Source organism: Silurus meridionalis, chromosome 13, assembly GCF_014805685.1.
Source record: "Silurus meridionalis isolate SWU-2019-XX chromosome 13, ASM1480568v1, whole genome shotgun sequence".
In the NCBI taxonomy this organism is placed as follows: domain Eukaryota; kingdom Metazoa; phylum Chordata; class Actinopteri; order Siluriformes; family Siluridae; genus Silurus; species Silurus meridionalis.
The window spans coordinates 24,513,085-24,529,727 of record NC_060896.1 but is presented as its reverse complement, the minus strand read 5'-3'; the positions used below and the strand labels follow the sequence as shown (position 1 = coordinate 24,529,727).

At 37.7% G+C, this 16,643-nt stretch overlaps 1 protein-coding gene across 1 annotated transcript; it reads left to right on the top strand.

Annotated features, from left to right (window-relative positions):
- The first annotated feature begins 1,652 nt into the window (after window positions 1-1,652).
- On the top strand, window positions 1,653-16,387 carry loxl1 (lysyl oxidase-like 1). The gene is made up of 7 exons (XM_046864999.1): window positions 1,653-3,085; window positions 6,148-6,256; window positions 6,428-6,565; window positions 9,416-9,572; window positions 10,202-10,297; window positions 11,955-12,070; window positions 14,270-16,387. Exons 1-7 carry the CDS (start codon window positions 2,017-2,019, stop codon window positions 14,274-14,276), a joined length of 1,692 nt encoding a protein of 563 aa, XP_046720955.1. The 5' UTR covers window positions 1,653-2,016; the 3' UTR covers window positions 14,277-16,387.
- The last annotated feature ends 256 nt before the right edge of the window (window positions 16,388-16,643 follow it).

Sequence of the window (16,643 nt, the reverse complement as noted above, 5' to 3'; positions counted from 1 at the left end):
TACAGTCCACAAGGGATTTTAACATAAACTCTGCTCATAAGGATTACAGCATACATATCAGTGTTTGAATTGATGTCAGTAAATGCTTGGCCCAATCCCTAAGACAACTTCACCTTCTCTTTATTTTTTGTAGCCCAAAAGTTTCGCTTTGAAGCAAACTGCTCGGTGTCAGCCAAGAATGTGCTGTAAAAACCAGTTACTTTTATCCATAGAGGGTCCCGTTTCAAACGAGCTGCCTGAAAATGGCTGTTCACATCTGTTCAGTTTAAATGCATAATCTCAAGAGGAATGCAGTCATGCCTCACTCACTGGCACTCTCTGAACATTACTGATTAGGTGAGCCAACATAAACACTAAGTATAATGCTGACTTTGATAACAAAATCGGGACATTCAATGCCTGCGGTGTTTGTGCACGACCCACTCGGACGAAAACTTGTATACAAATGCCTTTTAAATAAATTGCAAATAGAATGAGTAATGTAAATAGGAAGGACAATTCAGGACATTATTTCACAGTATATAAAGCCTGTTATGTAAATGTAGGGGATCAGCTAAATCCCAAAATCCATGAAAACCTTAGAAGGTTATATTGCAATCAGTACACATAAATGATATCCAGGAAAGTGTATCTCGTACAGCCTGTCCCACTATACTTGTACAAGGAGCACTTATATGGTTATTTCTTGTACTTATTTTGACCTGATCTGTCAAACACAGCCTCCTTATTCAGAATAATTAGTTTATTATTCTAGAACAGGGGTCCCCAAACTACGGCCCGCATGGTGAATACGACTCGCCCTCACATTTGTAACGGCCCTCTGAGCAATGCCAGAGACATATTTTGAAGATGTAATTTTAAAGTAGTAAAGTAAAGTAAAATGTGTTTTACTCATATCAGTATTTAATAGTAACGATTGGCTTTTAAACACAAATTCTGCTTAGTTATTTATAGAGATCTAGGCACTGATAGTTGATCGTCTATCAGCAAAAATCCATACAGAGATTTTTTCTGGCATTAGAAAGCATAATAAAAACATTTAAAATCATAATAAAATGTACACAATAATAATGTCACTCCGGCCCATTAATTTTTCTGTTACAGACTGACTCAGCCCCCCAATAAATAAAGGAAAAGTTATGTGGCCAACACAGAAAAAAGTTTGGGGACTCTAGACAATTGAGCCACTGATAACATATCTTTAAATTTCTCACATTCTTTAGTCATGTGTCTTCTTAATGGCTTTCACTATAATTACTTATAATAGAAAAAATCTATTGGCTTTGAACTGTACCCCACATCTAGTCAACATTATCTTTATTGATTGCCTCTATCCAATAGTCATGGCCGTCTTTGTGTGTAAGGGGAAAAATATGTTTGTTAATGTACTGCTTAACTCAGGCCTCGCACCAGACATCTTTTCATGTTTCTCAATCAAAAGAATCCGTGCTCTGGATATAAGAGCAAGTAACGCTGGCAATCTAAATGTCTCCACAGATGGTGATGTTGACTCTGGAAACCTGTACTGAGATCTGGCTTTGCTATGGTTATAGTGGGAACAGCTCTAGCACTAGGGCCATGTGGGAGGGAACGTTAAAGAGTGAGTGCAAAAGAGGGGGAAATTTTGGGAGAGGTTGCAAGCAATCAGAGAAGCAAATAGAGAGCTGGAGTTAGGAAGCAGTAGGCAGTTCTCACCCGAGAAGCTTAGACAGCAATGCTAAGTCCACTGATATTTTTACACCCAAACAATCAAAGAGAGGAAGAATTGGTATACAGTTGCCTACTCTGGGATGTTGGAAGTGGCCTCTCCTCCTTACAGGTATGTCTTCACCAAGGACAATTCAAAGGACTAAGTTTTAACACTGTTTTTTAACTGTAAGGGATTCATATGGACACTGCAATCATTATTTTGGCTGTGTTGTAGACATTGGATTAAGGGATCAAGGATTATTTTTTTGTGATCTGGACTTACAGAAATTTTGAAGATTGTTGCTTTGCATGTAAAACTCTGTTAAGATGCAGCCAGTTCTCATATCTTGCTGGGTGTGGATGTGGCTGAGCATTGTTGGGGCACAGTCACAAGCTCAGTCTCAGGCCCAATCTAGTCAGGGACAAGATTCACCTTCAAATCCCTGGAGACAAGTGATCCAGTGGGAAAACAATGGAAGGCTGTTTAGCCTGCTCAACAGTGGAGCTGAGTACATCCCTGCTCGGGGACAGGACCCGGACAGAAGTCATCAAGTAGTTTTATCTGATAGCTCGAACAGAAGGTCCAGACCAAATGGAGGAAATGTGCGCAGACAGGCACCATCCAGAGGTAACTCAGAAACCATCAGGGGCCAAGCCAGACACCCGTTTGGATTTGGGCAGGTGCCAGAAAATTGGCGTCAAGGTACTGCTGGCACCGGTACAGGTGAATCAAGTCGATTTCAGTCATCACCAAATACACGTTACAGAACGTCTTCCGGTTCTTCCTCCTCATCATCATCATCATCTTCTTCTTTCAGTGTGCAATCATACCCACAGAACCCTTTTCAACAGCAGCCTCCCTATTATACCCCATATGAATCTTTTGAACCACCATTCCAGGGAACAGGGTATTCAGCAGACCCTAGTGGAGGTTTCACAGGAGTAAGATATAGTGCTGGTGGCGGCGGTAGTTATTCTGCCGGAAGTTATGGTGGTGGTGCATTTCCAGGAGGAGGACTGGCACCTGTGGCTCCTAGGTCAGAAATAAGAGATGAAAGTCAACGCTACTATCAACAGTATGGTCCACCATTTCCTGCTGCTCCTGTCCAACCTGCACAACCCCCATTCTCAGATGGTTTGGATCGTCGCTACACACACAGCTTGTACAATGACGAAACAGCAGGACTTCCCGATAGAAGTAATGCTGCAGAATCCATATCAACTGGTGTAGGTCAACCTGCCCAGCAAAGCCCGCAGTATGAGCAGTTTCCACCTTTTGGAAGGCCACAACCTTTGCCGCCATTCATTCAGCAACCTGCACGTAACCCTCTCAACTCCAACTTCGCCGAGAACCCCTCCACAAATGTTGGAAGTGTCTACCGAAATCAGCAAAGAGGTATATTCACATCCACACACCGCACCATTTGTTGAAAAAGAAATACAGTACAGTATGTGCACCAAATTCCTTTCAGTATCTGTAGGTTTCATGTGCAAATAAAACTAGCGCCAGTCTATTTTTATAAGTACCTAATTCCCAGTTGTTCTATTTAGTCTGAACATCATGACAAATATCTATTCTCTGTAACTTATTCACTATGGGCGACTAGGGTTTAAGACACCAAAGAAGAATTACATTGTAATGCAGCAGTGCAGCTGGTGGTAATGTGAAATGGATGCTTGTGTGGAGTATGCTTCAAAATCCTTCCTTTTCTCTCTCTCTCTCTCTTTGATGGAATGGGAAGTGAGGGGGAAAAAAGAGTGCGATCTAAAAAATGTAGCTCTCTTGCCATCTCAATGTGTTTCCTGGCAAGCATCGCTCCTTCGGGTCGGACAAACTTAAAGCCCCGGGGACTCAAACTACATTGTATGATTCCGAAGTTATTTGCTTGTGCAGCTGGAAAGGGACATTATATTCTACTAGATTTCTCTGTTTTTGCCTTTGAACACTTACATTCTTCTTTGACACGATGCATTTCTCATTCTCTTCTTGCTGTTTTTTTAATTTACAAACAAAAAGGAAGTACAAGCTTATCTCATCGCTACAAGTGGCAACGTTATTGGAACCAGGTGCTGTGAAATCTGGGAGTGTATGTGTAGCATATGGCCAGGCATTCTGCATTAAATGTTCTCATTGTTTTTTGGAGGGTTGGTAGTGACTTCATCGAGCCAAAGACTGGCTATGGGGTAGGGAGGGGTGTTGTGGTGTGGTAGTGGGGAGTAGGGAATGTGTGCAGGGTGAATGATCCCAGTATGTGCAACAAAGGGTGGGGTGACGTCCATAAGGATTATAGTATTTGTGTGTGTGTGTGTGTGTGTGTGTGTGTGTGTGTGTGTGTGTGTGTGTGTGTGTGTGTGTGTGTATGTAGGAAACTACACAAACATAGGTTTCACCCAACACGGGTTGCCACAAGAAACAGAAAATATTTTTCTGGTTTAAAAGCCATGTGTGTGTGTTAAGTGAAGTGGAGAGGTGGCTCAGGGAGGCCAAATGAAACTCATTCATAACTGAGGCCAAAAATCTTTTTTTCATAATATGGAACTCCATTACATGTAAGTGATCTCAGTTTCTAAAGAAACAGCCACACTGCTGACAGTAAAGGGTGGGCACTCTGTTTATGAGAAGTTATAAAAGTAAATCAAATAAAAGCTACAGTACATGATTGGGATGTTAATGTAAGAACAGTATTATATGCTATTTTACCAATTTGCCTTCTTTGTATGGTCTTCTGGCTCATTGCTGGTCAAATGGTCGGGTATTATGCAAGTAAATGTTAGAAAAGAAAACAAACCTGCAAGGATATCCTTGAGTGAGCCTTTAAATCTCAAAGACCGTGCCTGATTCCACACCTACCATCCTCAGCCATTTACCTTATTTTAAAAGCACTTCTTAATTGTGAGTGTTACAGTATGGGTATGTCTGGAGTAGTGTGTTATATTGTAGTCTATACATCCAAATTTGGGTTAGAGTAAATATTTTTGATGAGCCACAACTTGGAATTTAAATATTTCTTCTTCTAGGAAAGTATCATTTATCATTAAATCAAACTTCAGTAGATTATTCTGAACAAAAATGACTTTGGATCCTGTAGCTACATGTACTGGAGATAAAATAGCATCATATACTTTAAGCACATGGAAGTGTTTGAAGTGAGGGGAGTCTGAAGAAAATCAAACCTTGCCTTTTCACACTGCTATTACACTATTTACTAAACCTGACCCAGGAAGCCTCAAAGTCTGGTTCAGAGAGAGCTGACAAATCAGATGTTTACTCGAACTGAGGCCGCCAGAATACACAGTTGAAGCACTCATTGTAGAATGTGCAGGAATCAAGTCTTAAAAGCACTAAGGCTATAAAATTTGAGTGCTTAGGTGTTCTCTGTGCGTGATTTTTATTGGGTTAAAGCCGCCCTTGTCTTGCTCAGTTTTTAAGCCATAAGATGAGATAAAAGTCCGGTTCCTTCGTTTTTTGTGAAATGCATCTCTCTTTGAAAGTGTTAGGTATTTGCTCTGACAGCTTTTTTTTTTTTGCTTTTTTTTCCCTTCTCTCTTATTTATTTTTATAACAGACTTGGTTTTGGGCCCAGTTTGGAACCAGTGAGAAAGTGAGATCATTGTTGTTCTACTGTTCATGCTTGCTTTATCATGCATTGGTGTTCTACATTATATAGTTGGGTTGCATACCTTAAAATTCAGATTTGTTTTATCTGGGGTGGGTTTGTGCAATTCATATCATGCTTCAATATTAGAGGTTTCAAATAAACAGCAGTTCTTTTGGGAACCTTTTCTAAAACATACATTTTAATGTAGAGTTTTCAGCAGACCTTTAAGAGTTTCTCTAGAAGGACAAACCAGGGGTGATTAATGAAGTCTTACTGGCATAACAAATACAAATATGCTATGCAGTTTGTTGTTGATTTGAATTGGACTCTGGTGTATTTTCTCTTTAGTGTGATTCATTAGACAGGTGAGAACCCATCAATCATACTCAGAACAAGCATTTGAAGGGCTTTTGCATTCGAGTTGAGTCCAGATCCAGTTGGACTATTGTGAGAAAGTGAGCTAGCTCAAATTGTCCCAACTGCAGGAACTAAACCAAACTTGCCATGTAGTGTGGGTTGTAGGTATTAATAAATTCTTTAGCTGTAGACAAGCTGCTAAACTGAGCCCAAGACCAGATCTGTAGTGCTGCAGACATTTTCTGAAGATTGGACCAATGAAAAAGAAAAAAGTATAATACAGTACATTGTAACTAACAATTAACTGTGTTCTGTTTTTTAACTGCAGCATTAAATAAAACCATATCAAATAGCAAAGTACAAGTATCAGTTCTGCTCTGATTTCTACTCAAATGGACAATATCTGTGGAAAGGCCTATAAATATCTGGGCCTATAAGAAGATTGGAAAATATCTAGACACTGTTTCATATATATCTTGATCACAATGTTTGTCATAATTAGGACTACCTGACCTGGTGCCTGACCCAAACTACATTCAGGCCTCCACATACATCCAACGATCCCACATGTACTCCCTTCGCTGCGCTGCTGAAGAAAAGTGCCTCTCAAGGTAAATCTCAGTTTCTTGACCATTTAGATTTAGATGTAATATTATAAATCTAAATCCACAATAATACATGTCAAATATTACAGTCCTAATGTAGTGTGGCTTTAATATATCACTGCTTACAGTATATTGTTTTTTATGCTTAATGGCCTGTGAATGTTTTTTTTTCTACAGTACAGCCTACAGTTCTGACATCACAGACTATGATGTCAGGGTCTTGCTACGCTTTCCTCAGCGGGTTAAGAACCAGGGAACGGCTGATTTCATGCCCAACCGACCGCGGCATACCTGGGAGTGGCACAGCTGTCACCAGTGAGTTCAACCCAATTATCCTATGTCCTGTAAGTCTCTGCTGTGACAGGTTTAGGTCCTATACTGACCTACATGCATCTACGAATGGATAACAAGTCATCACTGATATCAATAATTGATTTTTAACCACCACAATGAGCGTGTAATGGATATTTATGGCAGTCTGATCGTTTTCTACCACCTGGTCTAAAATACCATTTCTAATGTCATTGTTTTCTCATTTGTCGCAGCATTTAATAGGATTTTCTCTTTGGATGGGGGGATTAGACTGCAGGCTTGTTTCGCTGTTGGCTATTATCCCGAGTCTAAATTCCACAGACAGTCTAACCTTAACTGAGCTTAATCAAAAACAAATTTAATTCTTTCTCTGTCTGCCAATATTATCTGCATGGAGCTGAGTATTACCCCTGAGGGCTCTAGAACAGCAGCCTGTGCAGTTTATACTGAAAAAAAAGTTCCTTGATAACTATATGGATTGCATTAAGACTAGCTGTGATTTGCTCTGTAAGAATGTACACAGTTCTCATGAATGGAAAGGGCCCCTGACTAAGGCCCTTAACCCCATAGTTGCACAGTTGTATAATTAAGATAAATGTAAGTGGTTTTGAATAAGGGCTTCTGTTAAATGCCATAAATGTACATTTAAATGATTAAAACATTCTCTTTCAAGAGCCAGGAGAATAAATAACAAAAAAAAATGGTTCAAAAGGAAACAGATAAAGGTCAAATTCCACTTTCATTGGTCCGGAGGTCAAAGTGTTCTGTCCGTGTTCAACTTTTTATTACCTTCCATTGTTTTCCTACATCAGCACTGGACAAGCAGAACTAAAGTCAGAGGTCAGTGATGTTTGTGCAGGTGCCGTGTCTGAGTTTCCCTTGTCTGAGAACCCTAGTGAAATATTTTGACCCTGTCTGTTTGTTTAAGGGTGGATTCTTTATCCAGTGACGTCAATAAGGTTGATGCATATTCACAAATAACTTTTTTGATGTTTCCTTTTAAAGTATTAGATGCAAACTGATAGAGACTAAGTATTTCTAATGAAAAATCTGTAGTGATCACTGGTAAAATGTCATTTGACCAATTGGTATTATTACTCTAGCATACAGTTCATCTTAGTTATGTTCCTTATTTAGGAAAGGATTTACTACAATTCCCTTTAGAAGTTTTTCTGCAAATAGTTTTCACAAATAATGCAACATGATTATGTAAAAAATATTATCTTTAAAGAATTTGAACAATGTTGGAATTGGAGGTATGAGGAAATATTATCATAGTAATAATTTTAAATCATAAACAACATTCCAATTGCAAATTATGGTGAAACATTTTTACAAAAATGGACTAAGTGGACAAAGTTTGTGGACACCTGACTATAAGATTCATGTGTGTTTTTTAAGCATCCTATTCCTCATTTAATTCTTATTTGTTATAATAAGCTTCACTCTTCTGGGAAGATGTTCTATTAAATTTTGGGGTTTGTGCACATTAAGCCACATGGGTGTTAGTAAAGTTAGGTGTAGGGTTAAAAGTTCATCCTGGCTTTCCAATTCATTCCAAAGGTGTTTATTGTTAAGGTCAGAACTTTATATCTGGCCATTTAAGATCTTCTACTCCATTTCAAGTAAACCATATCATCATGCTTTGTGCACAGGGCCATTGTCATCCTGGAACAGGTTTGCGTCTAGTTCAAGTGAAGGGAGAATTTCATGATACCACATCCAATGACAACTTAAAGTATGGAAAGAACCATATATGGCTGCAAAACTAAAATAAATATATTACTAGACTTAATATTTGGTAGCTCAGTGGTGACTGATCAGAAGGTCAGCTGTTTAAGCCCTAGTATCATCAAGCTGCCACTCTTGGGCCCTTGAGCAAGGCCCTTAACCCTGTGTGTTCTAGGGGCACCGTATCATAGCTGAGCCCAGCTTTCTAACTTTTCTGTAATTAAATTGATAGCTCAAAGAATAAGATGTTGGTCTTCTGATTGGAAGTTCATGGGTTCAAATCCCAGCACCACCAAGCTGCCACTGTGATGTAAATTTAGACCTCAACATGCTAGGGTAACTACACCATGCTAAAAATGTCCTCTCGTTCCTAAATATGTCAGCCTGTACTATATCTGTCACCTTTTCATAATGAATGATTGATGTGGTTTTTGTTCTTTATTTTTTCATGGACAACATGCTATCCTGGTGGAAACTCTGAGTCTTGCTCCCTGTCAGTGCCTTTCTGTTGGAAAGTAGCTTTCCTGAAAGCCCTCGGCTATTTTTGTTCTTCTGCTGTAACACGAAACGTGAGACTTAATTCCTTTCGGATTCGGTATGCTCCAGCATGTATTACATCACCTGCCAGACTCCTACTAAAACACGCCTTAGCTAAACACTTAACTCATACACCGGGAAACTCTCAAATTTAGGCACAAAAAAGGGTGCAGTGTTGTAATACTGAGTTCATTGATGCTTCATACTGCTGCGTTTAAAAGCCAAACATTTGAATCTGCACTTTGTCAGACTGATTAAAATTCCCTCGAGTTCCAATTGCTACATCACTGCCAAACGCGGTTTGGAAAGCGTGCAACAAAAAGGTGTGAGGTGAGTCTGAATTGAGGTTCTTAACACCAGACGCCGCTTTCCGAACAGCTCTTGCAGTAGTCTGTGACTGATTGAATTGCCCCTGTGGCACTCGAACCCAACATTACCGACGAACGCAATGCTCAAAGTGCTTTGAGCTGACAGGCAAAATGAACAAGTGCAAATGAAAGAGAATTGCTTGCGTTGTTGCTTTTATTAGATTATGTCGACCCAATGAATGAATCACTTTCTTTCACACACTCTTCCCTCTTGCAGACATTACCACAGCATGGACGAATTCAGTCACTATGACCTACTGGAGGTGGGTACAGGAAGGAAAGTTGCAGAAGGACATAAGGCCAGTTTCTGTCTGGAGGACACCACGTGTGACTTCGGCCATCTTAAACGATACGCCTGCACTTCCCATACACAGGTAGTCATTTTTCAATAAGATGATTCAAGATATAACTGAAGATGAACGCATTCTTGATTGTCCTAAACAAACAAAACTGTACATACAAATACAGTATACAAAATTACCTCAGAAGTGTGATACTGGATCTCAGAACTAAGACATTCTTGAACATTCTTGTAGATAGAAGTTCAGGAATCAATTGGATATCTCAATGTTTGATTTTTGTTAGCAACAATTTAGCCAGCTAACTGTGACATATTTGTATTTCCTATTGTCTTCAAAAGAAACTATATAGTCAATGGAAAAAGAATATTAGGTAACCCTCGGTAAGGTAAGGTAAGGTAAGGAAAAATAAGGTAAGGTACAGAACGGTAAGGTAAGGAAAGGAAAGGACAGAAAAGTTTTAATCATGTATAAATATGATTTTAGGGGTGTATAGAGTAGTAGAAAAGGCCCATTTCTTCATGTTTCCTCAAGTTTGTGTGATCTCATCAGTTTTGGATTGCTTAATAAAGCTGTTTTGTGGCAATGCTTTTTTTTAAATCACTATACAAATAAAACTTAAATTGAATTGAAATGTGCAACTGCTCGTGTACATGCTGGAAAACTCGTTCTCTTTTTAATCATGTTTTCGAATGCTCCAACAGGGTCTCAGTCCAGGTTGCTATGACACTTACAATGCAGATATTGACTGCCAGTGGATTGATATTACAGATATCAAGCCAGGAAACTACATACTGAAGGTAATAACATTCGTATGAGCTTAATGCAATCCAGAGCCCATTCACTTTGTGTTTCAGTTCCCATTTTGTTCCATTTCTTGAGCCGTTTCAATGCTACTAATTCAAAGCATGCTAATGATGGTAACATATGGAATCCAGAAGCAGCTAAACACAAGCAGAAAGTCTCTTTTTTGGGGGTATTCTAATGTTTCCATAATAGGGGTCAGATCACAGTTAAGGAGTGGTACATTTTGCATTATAGTCAGAAGTAAGCACAAAGCAAAATTTGGAATAACTGAGATGTCTAGAGAACTACCTAGAACTGAGTAAATTAGGGTAACAAAGAGACCACAGAGAGAAAGTTAGTATAGTTTAACATTCAAAGCCATACTATTTGGCAAAGACAAAGAAACTTGTGTTCGCACATTGTTTACTAGGTGAAAACAAATTAAACCCAGATGCTAACAATCAAGGGAATGGCCAGGGAGAAGCTTTAGCAGGGGCCATGGAAAACAGAAAGTGACAAAGAGGAAGCAAACAAGGGAGTTCTGGGAAGTGCAAACACATAAAAAACACCAAAACCCAAATAAATGTTACAGTTTCACTAAGAGAATAGTGAAATTAGGTTGAAGTTTTGTTTTGTTTTGTTTTTTTTTTTACACAGACAGTTCAGTTTCCAGGCTCTTCATGTCAAGTTTTAATGTTCTTCCCATTTTCCTTTAAGCAATGGCCAATCACATAAGATGATGTCATATCAAAATTAAGGATGACCTAATGTCCAGCTTTTGTCCCACATTTTGATTGGAAAAAGCAGTAGGAACTGAGTCAATCTTCTAAGATATTTGTAATAAGTTTTAAAATGGAATAAATGGAAAACCAGTTGCAATATCCAGAAAATAACTCATTCCTGGTGGAAGTGACCAAATTTGACTTTTATTCAATGGCTGTGAGATTGTATTAAAGCTTAGATTAGCTGTCTTCAAATCTGGGTACACTTCAGGTCACCCCATAATAAGCTTTAGTAGTATTAATAACTAATAAATGTTGTTACAACCTAATCAGAATTTAAAGAAATACATGAAGGCAAAGGAAAGAAAATGTAGTTGGCTGAGACTGTAAGCAAAATGTAGATTAACTGGAAAAAAGAAAGAAACAAAATGTCTCAGAGGCCCATTGATAATAGTTGGAAACATTTGATATTAAATCCAGCTTGAATAAACATTAGCACTGAGTTTAATGATCTCTATTGAGTGTTGGGGTAACAATGATGTTTACATGGATCTTACTTAGAATAACATACTTGTCTCTTTTCTCTCTCTAAAATAATTTGATTTTCTGTATGTACAACTAAAAGAACATGCTAGAACTTGACAGATGTTTAACTGAAGAAGCTTTTCATTTTATATCGAATGCAGCTGTTAGAGGAAAGTCCATCAACAATGGGAACGATGCTGCTGCAATGCGTTTGGTATGCTCCTATTTGTGATTGCGCTGTCAGTGCAAATATACTGTAAGGCAGGCAAATACAGGCCCTCTGTAAGAACAATGACATCATGAATGCTAAGGACAAAGACTTTCCATATCTCCTGTTTCCTGATCTGAGATTTCTTTTCACTTGAATCTTAGGTAATCTCTAAAACTGTAAAGTAATATTATACTTTCTTTTTCTCTAATCCAGGTTCAGGTCAACCCCAAATACTTTGTGCTTGAGTCAGACTACACCAACAACATTGTCAGGTGTAACATCCACTACACAGGGCGCCTTGTCCGAGCAACAAACTGCAAGATCTCCCAGTGAGTTACTCTGATGCACTTTATTGTACTGAACTGTGCTTCTTTTTAATCCACTGCAATTAATGTTTTCTTAAGCAATCTATTCAAATTTGACAGCAAATTTGATTTAAAAAAAATTCTATATAGGCAATATTTTGTGGACACCTGACCATAGGATTTGTGCATTTTAAATATCCCATTCCACATCTTGTCTCTATTTGATGTTATAATAATCTCAACTCTTCTGGGAAGATGTTCCACTAGTCTCTGGAGTGTGGTGGAAGAGATTTGTGCTCATTTCGCCACAAGGGTTTTAGTAAAGTAACCCCTCAAGTCTCCTGCAATGGCATAGGACCACAGGTTGCATTTAAGTACCTATTACTGCATGACCTATTAACAATAATTGAACAGTAATGAATGAACATTCAATACCACCCAGATTAAGAAGGGGTTCCCTTTAAGTCTGGTCCCTCTCAAGGTTTCTTCCTCATAACATCTCAAGAAGTTCTTCATTACCACAGTGGCCACTGGCTCACTCATTAGGGATACATTTACAATCATAAGGAACAAAGCTACTTTGAGACAGTGTCCATTGCTAAATGCGCGGTACAAAAAAAAATTAATTGAACCTAATTAAAGCAAGGTACTGATGTAGGTTGAGGCCTGAAGTGCAGTAAGCATTCCAATCCATCCTGTTGTGTGGAATGGGGTTAACAGCAACGCTCTATAGCAGGCCTCTCAAGATCTTTCTTTGAACAGAGACATTTTCATGCAGGATCAGGTTTGGGCTTCCAGGTTTAAATAAAGGGAAGATGTTATGCTTCCGCATCCAAAGTCATTCTATACAATTGTATCAGGTGTCCCAATACTTTTGACCATACAGGGTGTCATATATTTAGCAAATCCTGAAAGATGGATTAAGCTAAATTTAGTTTGGTCTGTTGGTTTTTCCCAATTTTCTCTATTTGTCAAAGTATGCTAATTTTGTTATAATTGCATGATTGGGTCTTTTTTCTCAAAAAAAGCAATGGACAGGAATTGTGTACTGCATCCACCATCACCCATGATTAAGGCACCATTATTGTTTGCTTCTATTGATTTTGCATGCAAAATTATTAGAAGAAAAAGATTCACTATATACGTGTCCTTCATGACAACCTGTGCATGTTTCAGATATAAATGCAATTAATCTATTTACATCACATAGAAAACAGCATTTTGTCTAAACCCACCTTAATGATATTCTATAATCATTTAGTTTTTAAAAATGTGTAAAGAAATAACAGAAAGACCTTTAGGACTGAGGACTGAAAAAAAAATTTCTCTTTTTCACTTTTATTGTTTTATATCGCTTTTATTATAATGACATTGAGAAGGAAAAGAAAAGCTCACTTTGATAGTACAACCCTGTTAGCAAAGTTCGAGCCTGACAGTAAATTATTAATTAATAAAAATACAATTAATTTAAACAATGTTTTAAGAGCAAAGAACCAATGTCGAACTCACAGAGCATTGCTTGAAATTTTTTAATATTACCAATAACTAAATAATTAAAATGTAACGTTTTCTTTGATTTTTTAACAGTTATAAAGGCTGAATAATCATGAAATCACCCAGGTAACAAAAGCTGTTTTAAAACCTTACCGGTAGCCAAATTTTAACCGCATACCACATAGATGTGTAAGGTCAAAATGGAAGGAATGCAGTTAACGTTAGCTGACTGGCGTATTTTCAAAGAAATGTATTTCATGAGTGTCAGAGATATAACTCAAAAGTGTTCATAAAATCCAGGCAAAGATCAGGAAATGAGCAAACAGACAGGACAGGCAAGAGCAAACAAGAAGCCCAGAAAAAGATTACAATCAAAAAGTCTATTACTGAATCACATGGCTTGGTATAAAATTATGCACAGTGAAACATTGCAATGTTGTGCATGAACTGAGAGTGCTTTTAAACTGAAGGTGATTGAATTAAGGCATGTGTGGTCAGTAATCTCATGACTGTGACCCGGAGAGTTGTTGGAGGCCACGCTGAAGTCTGGGAAGTGTAGTTAGATGCTGATTCCGACATTGATATGCAAATGAGAAGGCAAAAATAATGTATTGAAGACTTGAGCTGTATTAAAAATGTTTGATATTTTATGAAGTGCTAATCATCATGTCATCATACAAAGAATCTGACACTTCTCTAATTTTTGGATTTGATTCTTTTTTTTTATAGATCTTGATCGCCAGACACATTAAGGTAGAAGATGATATCCTGGGATATGCTGTTCCATTGAAATGTGAATGGAATACCAGTTGTTGTTGCTGCCAATGTTATGTGTTGTTCTGGTTCCATAAATTGATTGGAGTCTGGGGGTCAGTTTGTACTCAAGATTATATACTCAAAATATGTACTGATGCCCCGATTACACCACGCTGTGAAATATCCAAAAAGGGCTATTTCACTTTTACAATATTGCCAACATACCATTTTTGACATAATAATCACACACAAAAGCATCATCATCATCCTTAAAGCCAGATAGACATTGTACAGATTGAGTTATTCCGAATCAGGTCTTAAAGCTGCTGTTTTAGAGTCAAAATCTCAAGCAGACAAACCAATGGATGCCCATTTCTGGTTACAAACTCTCAATGAATCATATAATACACAATGTGTCAGTGAAGAACATATGAACTCATACAACATCTGCCTGGCTTTAAAACATAAGAATAGCTTTTAGTCTATTAGAAACACTGGCTTATTTATACCATTCGTTTTCCAAGAATGGTTATATTTAGCGAAACCATCGGCTTAGATTAAAAACATTAGATCAAATAGAGACAGGTGCTGAAATGTAAACAACGTAGTCCCAAAAGGGTGCTAGTAAACTGTAAATCACCACTTCAGATCAGGAAAAAAGTCCCTGAAACCCTCATTTTCAGTGTCAGGGAAAGAGGATATATAGACCCCGTACGACTAGAAGCAATCATGTTGTTGAAAAGTCTTTTTTTTTCTTTCTCCCTCTCCGCTGAAATGAAGGTGAAATAATGAAATGTGGTTGAAAGGGACGTCAGAGAATTTTGCGTGCATGAATCATCTACTATCACAGCAAGTTTGTCCAGGAAATTCACTTTAGCTTGACTGAGGGAGCCTTGAACAGATTCTCGTCCTGAAAAGCCGAAGGGGATTAGACCATTTTGAATTAGAGCCTTATATATTCAAGCGCTGGCTAAAAGGTCTATATTTTCCTGTCCTGTTAACTGTTTTCTTACAAAACTGCCTTTTTTTTTGTTATCGTGATGGTTTACAGATGATGCCTACCTAGCAGCCGAGTAGTCACCTATTTCCTGAAAACTGGTGGTTGATGAATGACAAATATTTGCGTGCCTCAGATAAATTGGCAGCTTTTTTTTCTTCCTAATGGCTCAGTGATTCTTGTCGATCGAAAGTTATTTTGTGTCTGTTACCTTTTCTAATAAACTTGTATCATGTAAGCAGTTATCGGTTGTATGCATACATAGTTTTTGTCAAAAGCTACCAACACTGGTCTGATGCCATAGGTCATCATAATCTTTACATGTGACTGTTACTCCACTATTAGATCGCATTCGATAAAGAAAATACTGCATTTTTTTTCTCTTTAAAGAAACTACAGATTTTTTAGAAAGTAAATTGCTGTAATATTTACATTGTATGTATTTCTCGATTATCACATCTGATTACTACCTTCATTTCAAAGCTGTGTTGCAGCAGAATGTAACTATGACGATACTACTGTTGCAAAAGCTAACATCGCAAAAGTTTGATATCGCTTCCAAGCTCAATGCCATCTCAACCTACCTCTGAGACAGAGTTAGCTATTATATTTGTCCAGTTAAAGATGTGCGGTAAAGAGAACCTCCCTTTATTGCAACACTTGAAGAAAATCAAAAAGTATTTACAATATAAAGTTTCATCACAAATACTTATATAACGTATAATCGTTCATGCGACGGGATTTTTTTCTTATAGGCATTGTTCGTTATTATGAAATTATAAAATGCCTAAAGAAGGTGTTCCCTATTTAGTTATATTACCTGGTGCATAGAAATTATCAGAAGTAGGGAAAATAATTGGAGGGTGTGCAACAAAACCCAGGGTAGATCTTGTTACATTCATTTTCATCATATAAACAAATTTGTTCTTTCATTTCATAATATGTTTCTTCTGATTGGTAACAAGGATTGATCTTTTTCTTATCAAATTTTGTTCACAATGTGGAGATTTGCACATTTGTTTCATTACGTTTGTTTCATTATGTTTTTTAGACCGTATACTGAATCTTCAAATAAAGATGAAAGAGTAATACAACCACTTTCCAAAGTTCTTGAATGTTTTGCTTTATTAATATTTTACTGTGCTTTTATATAACATGTACCACATGTGGACACTTGAAGCGCAAAGGAGAATGGGGTAGCGGAAAAGAGATTTTTTTAAGCCCCTAACCTTAGCAGCAAGCATAAAGTTTTCTTATAATATGCTAATTTGTATATGATTTTGATTTATCTTGTTTTGCTAACTGGTTAGTTTTCCAAGTACATAAATTGCAAACTACTTGTTTTGCTGC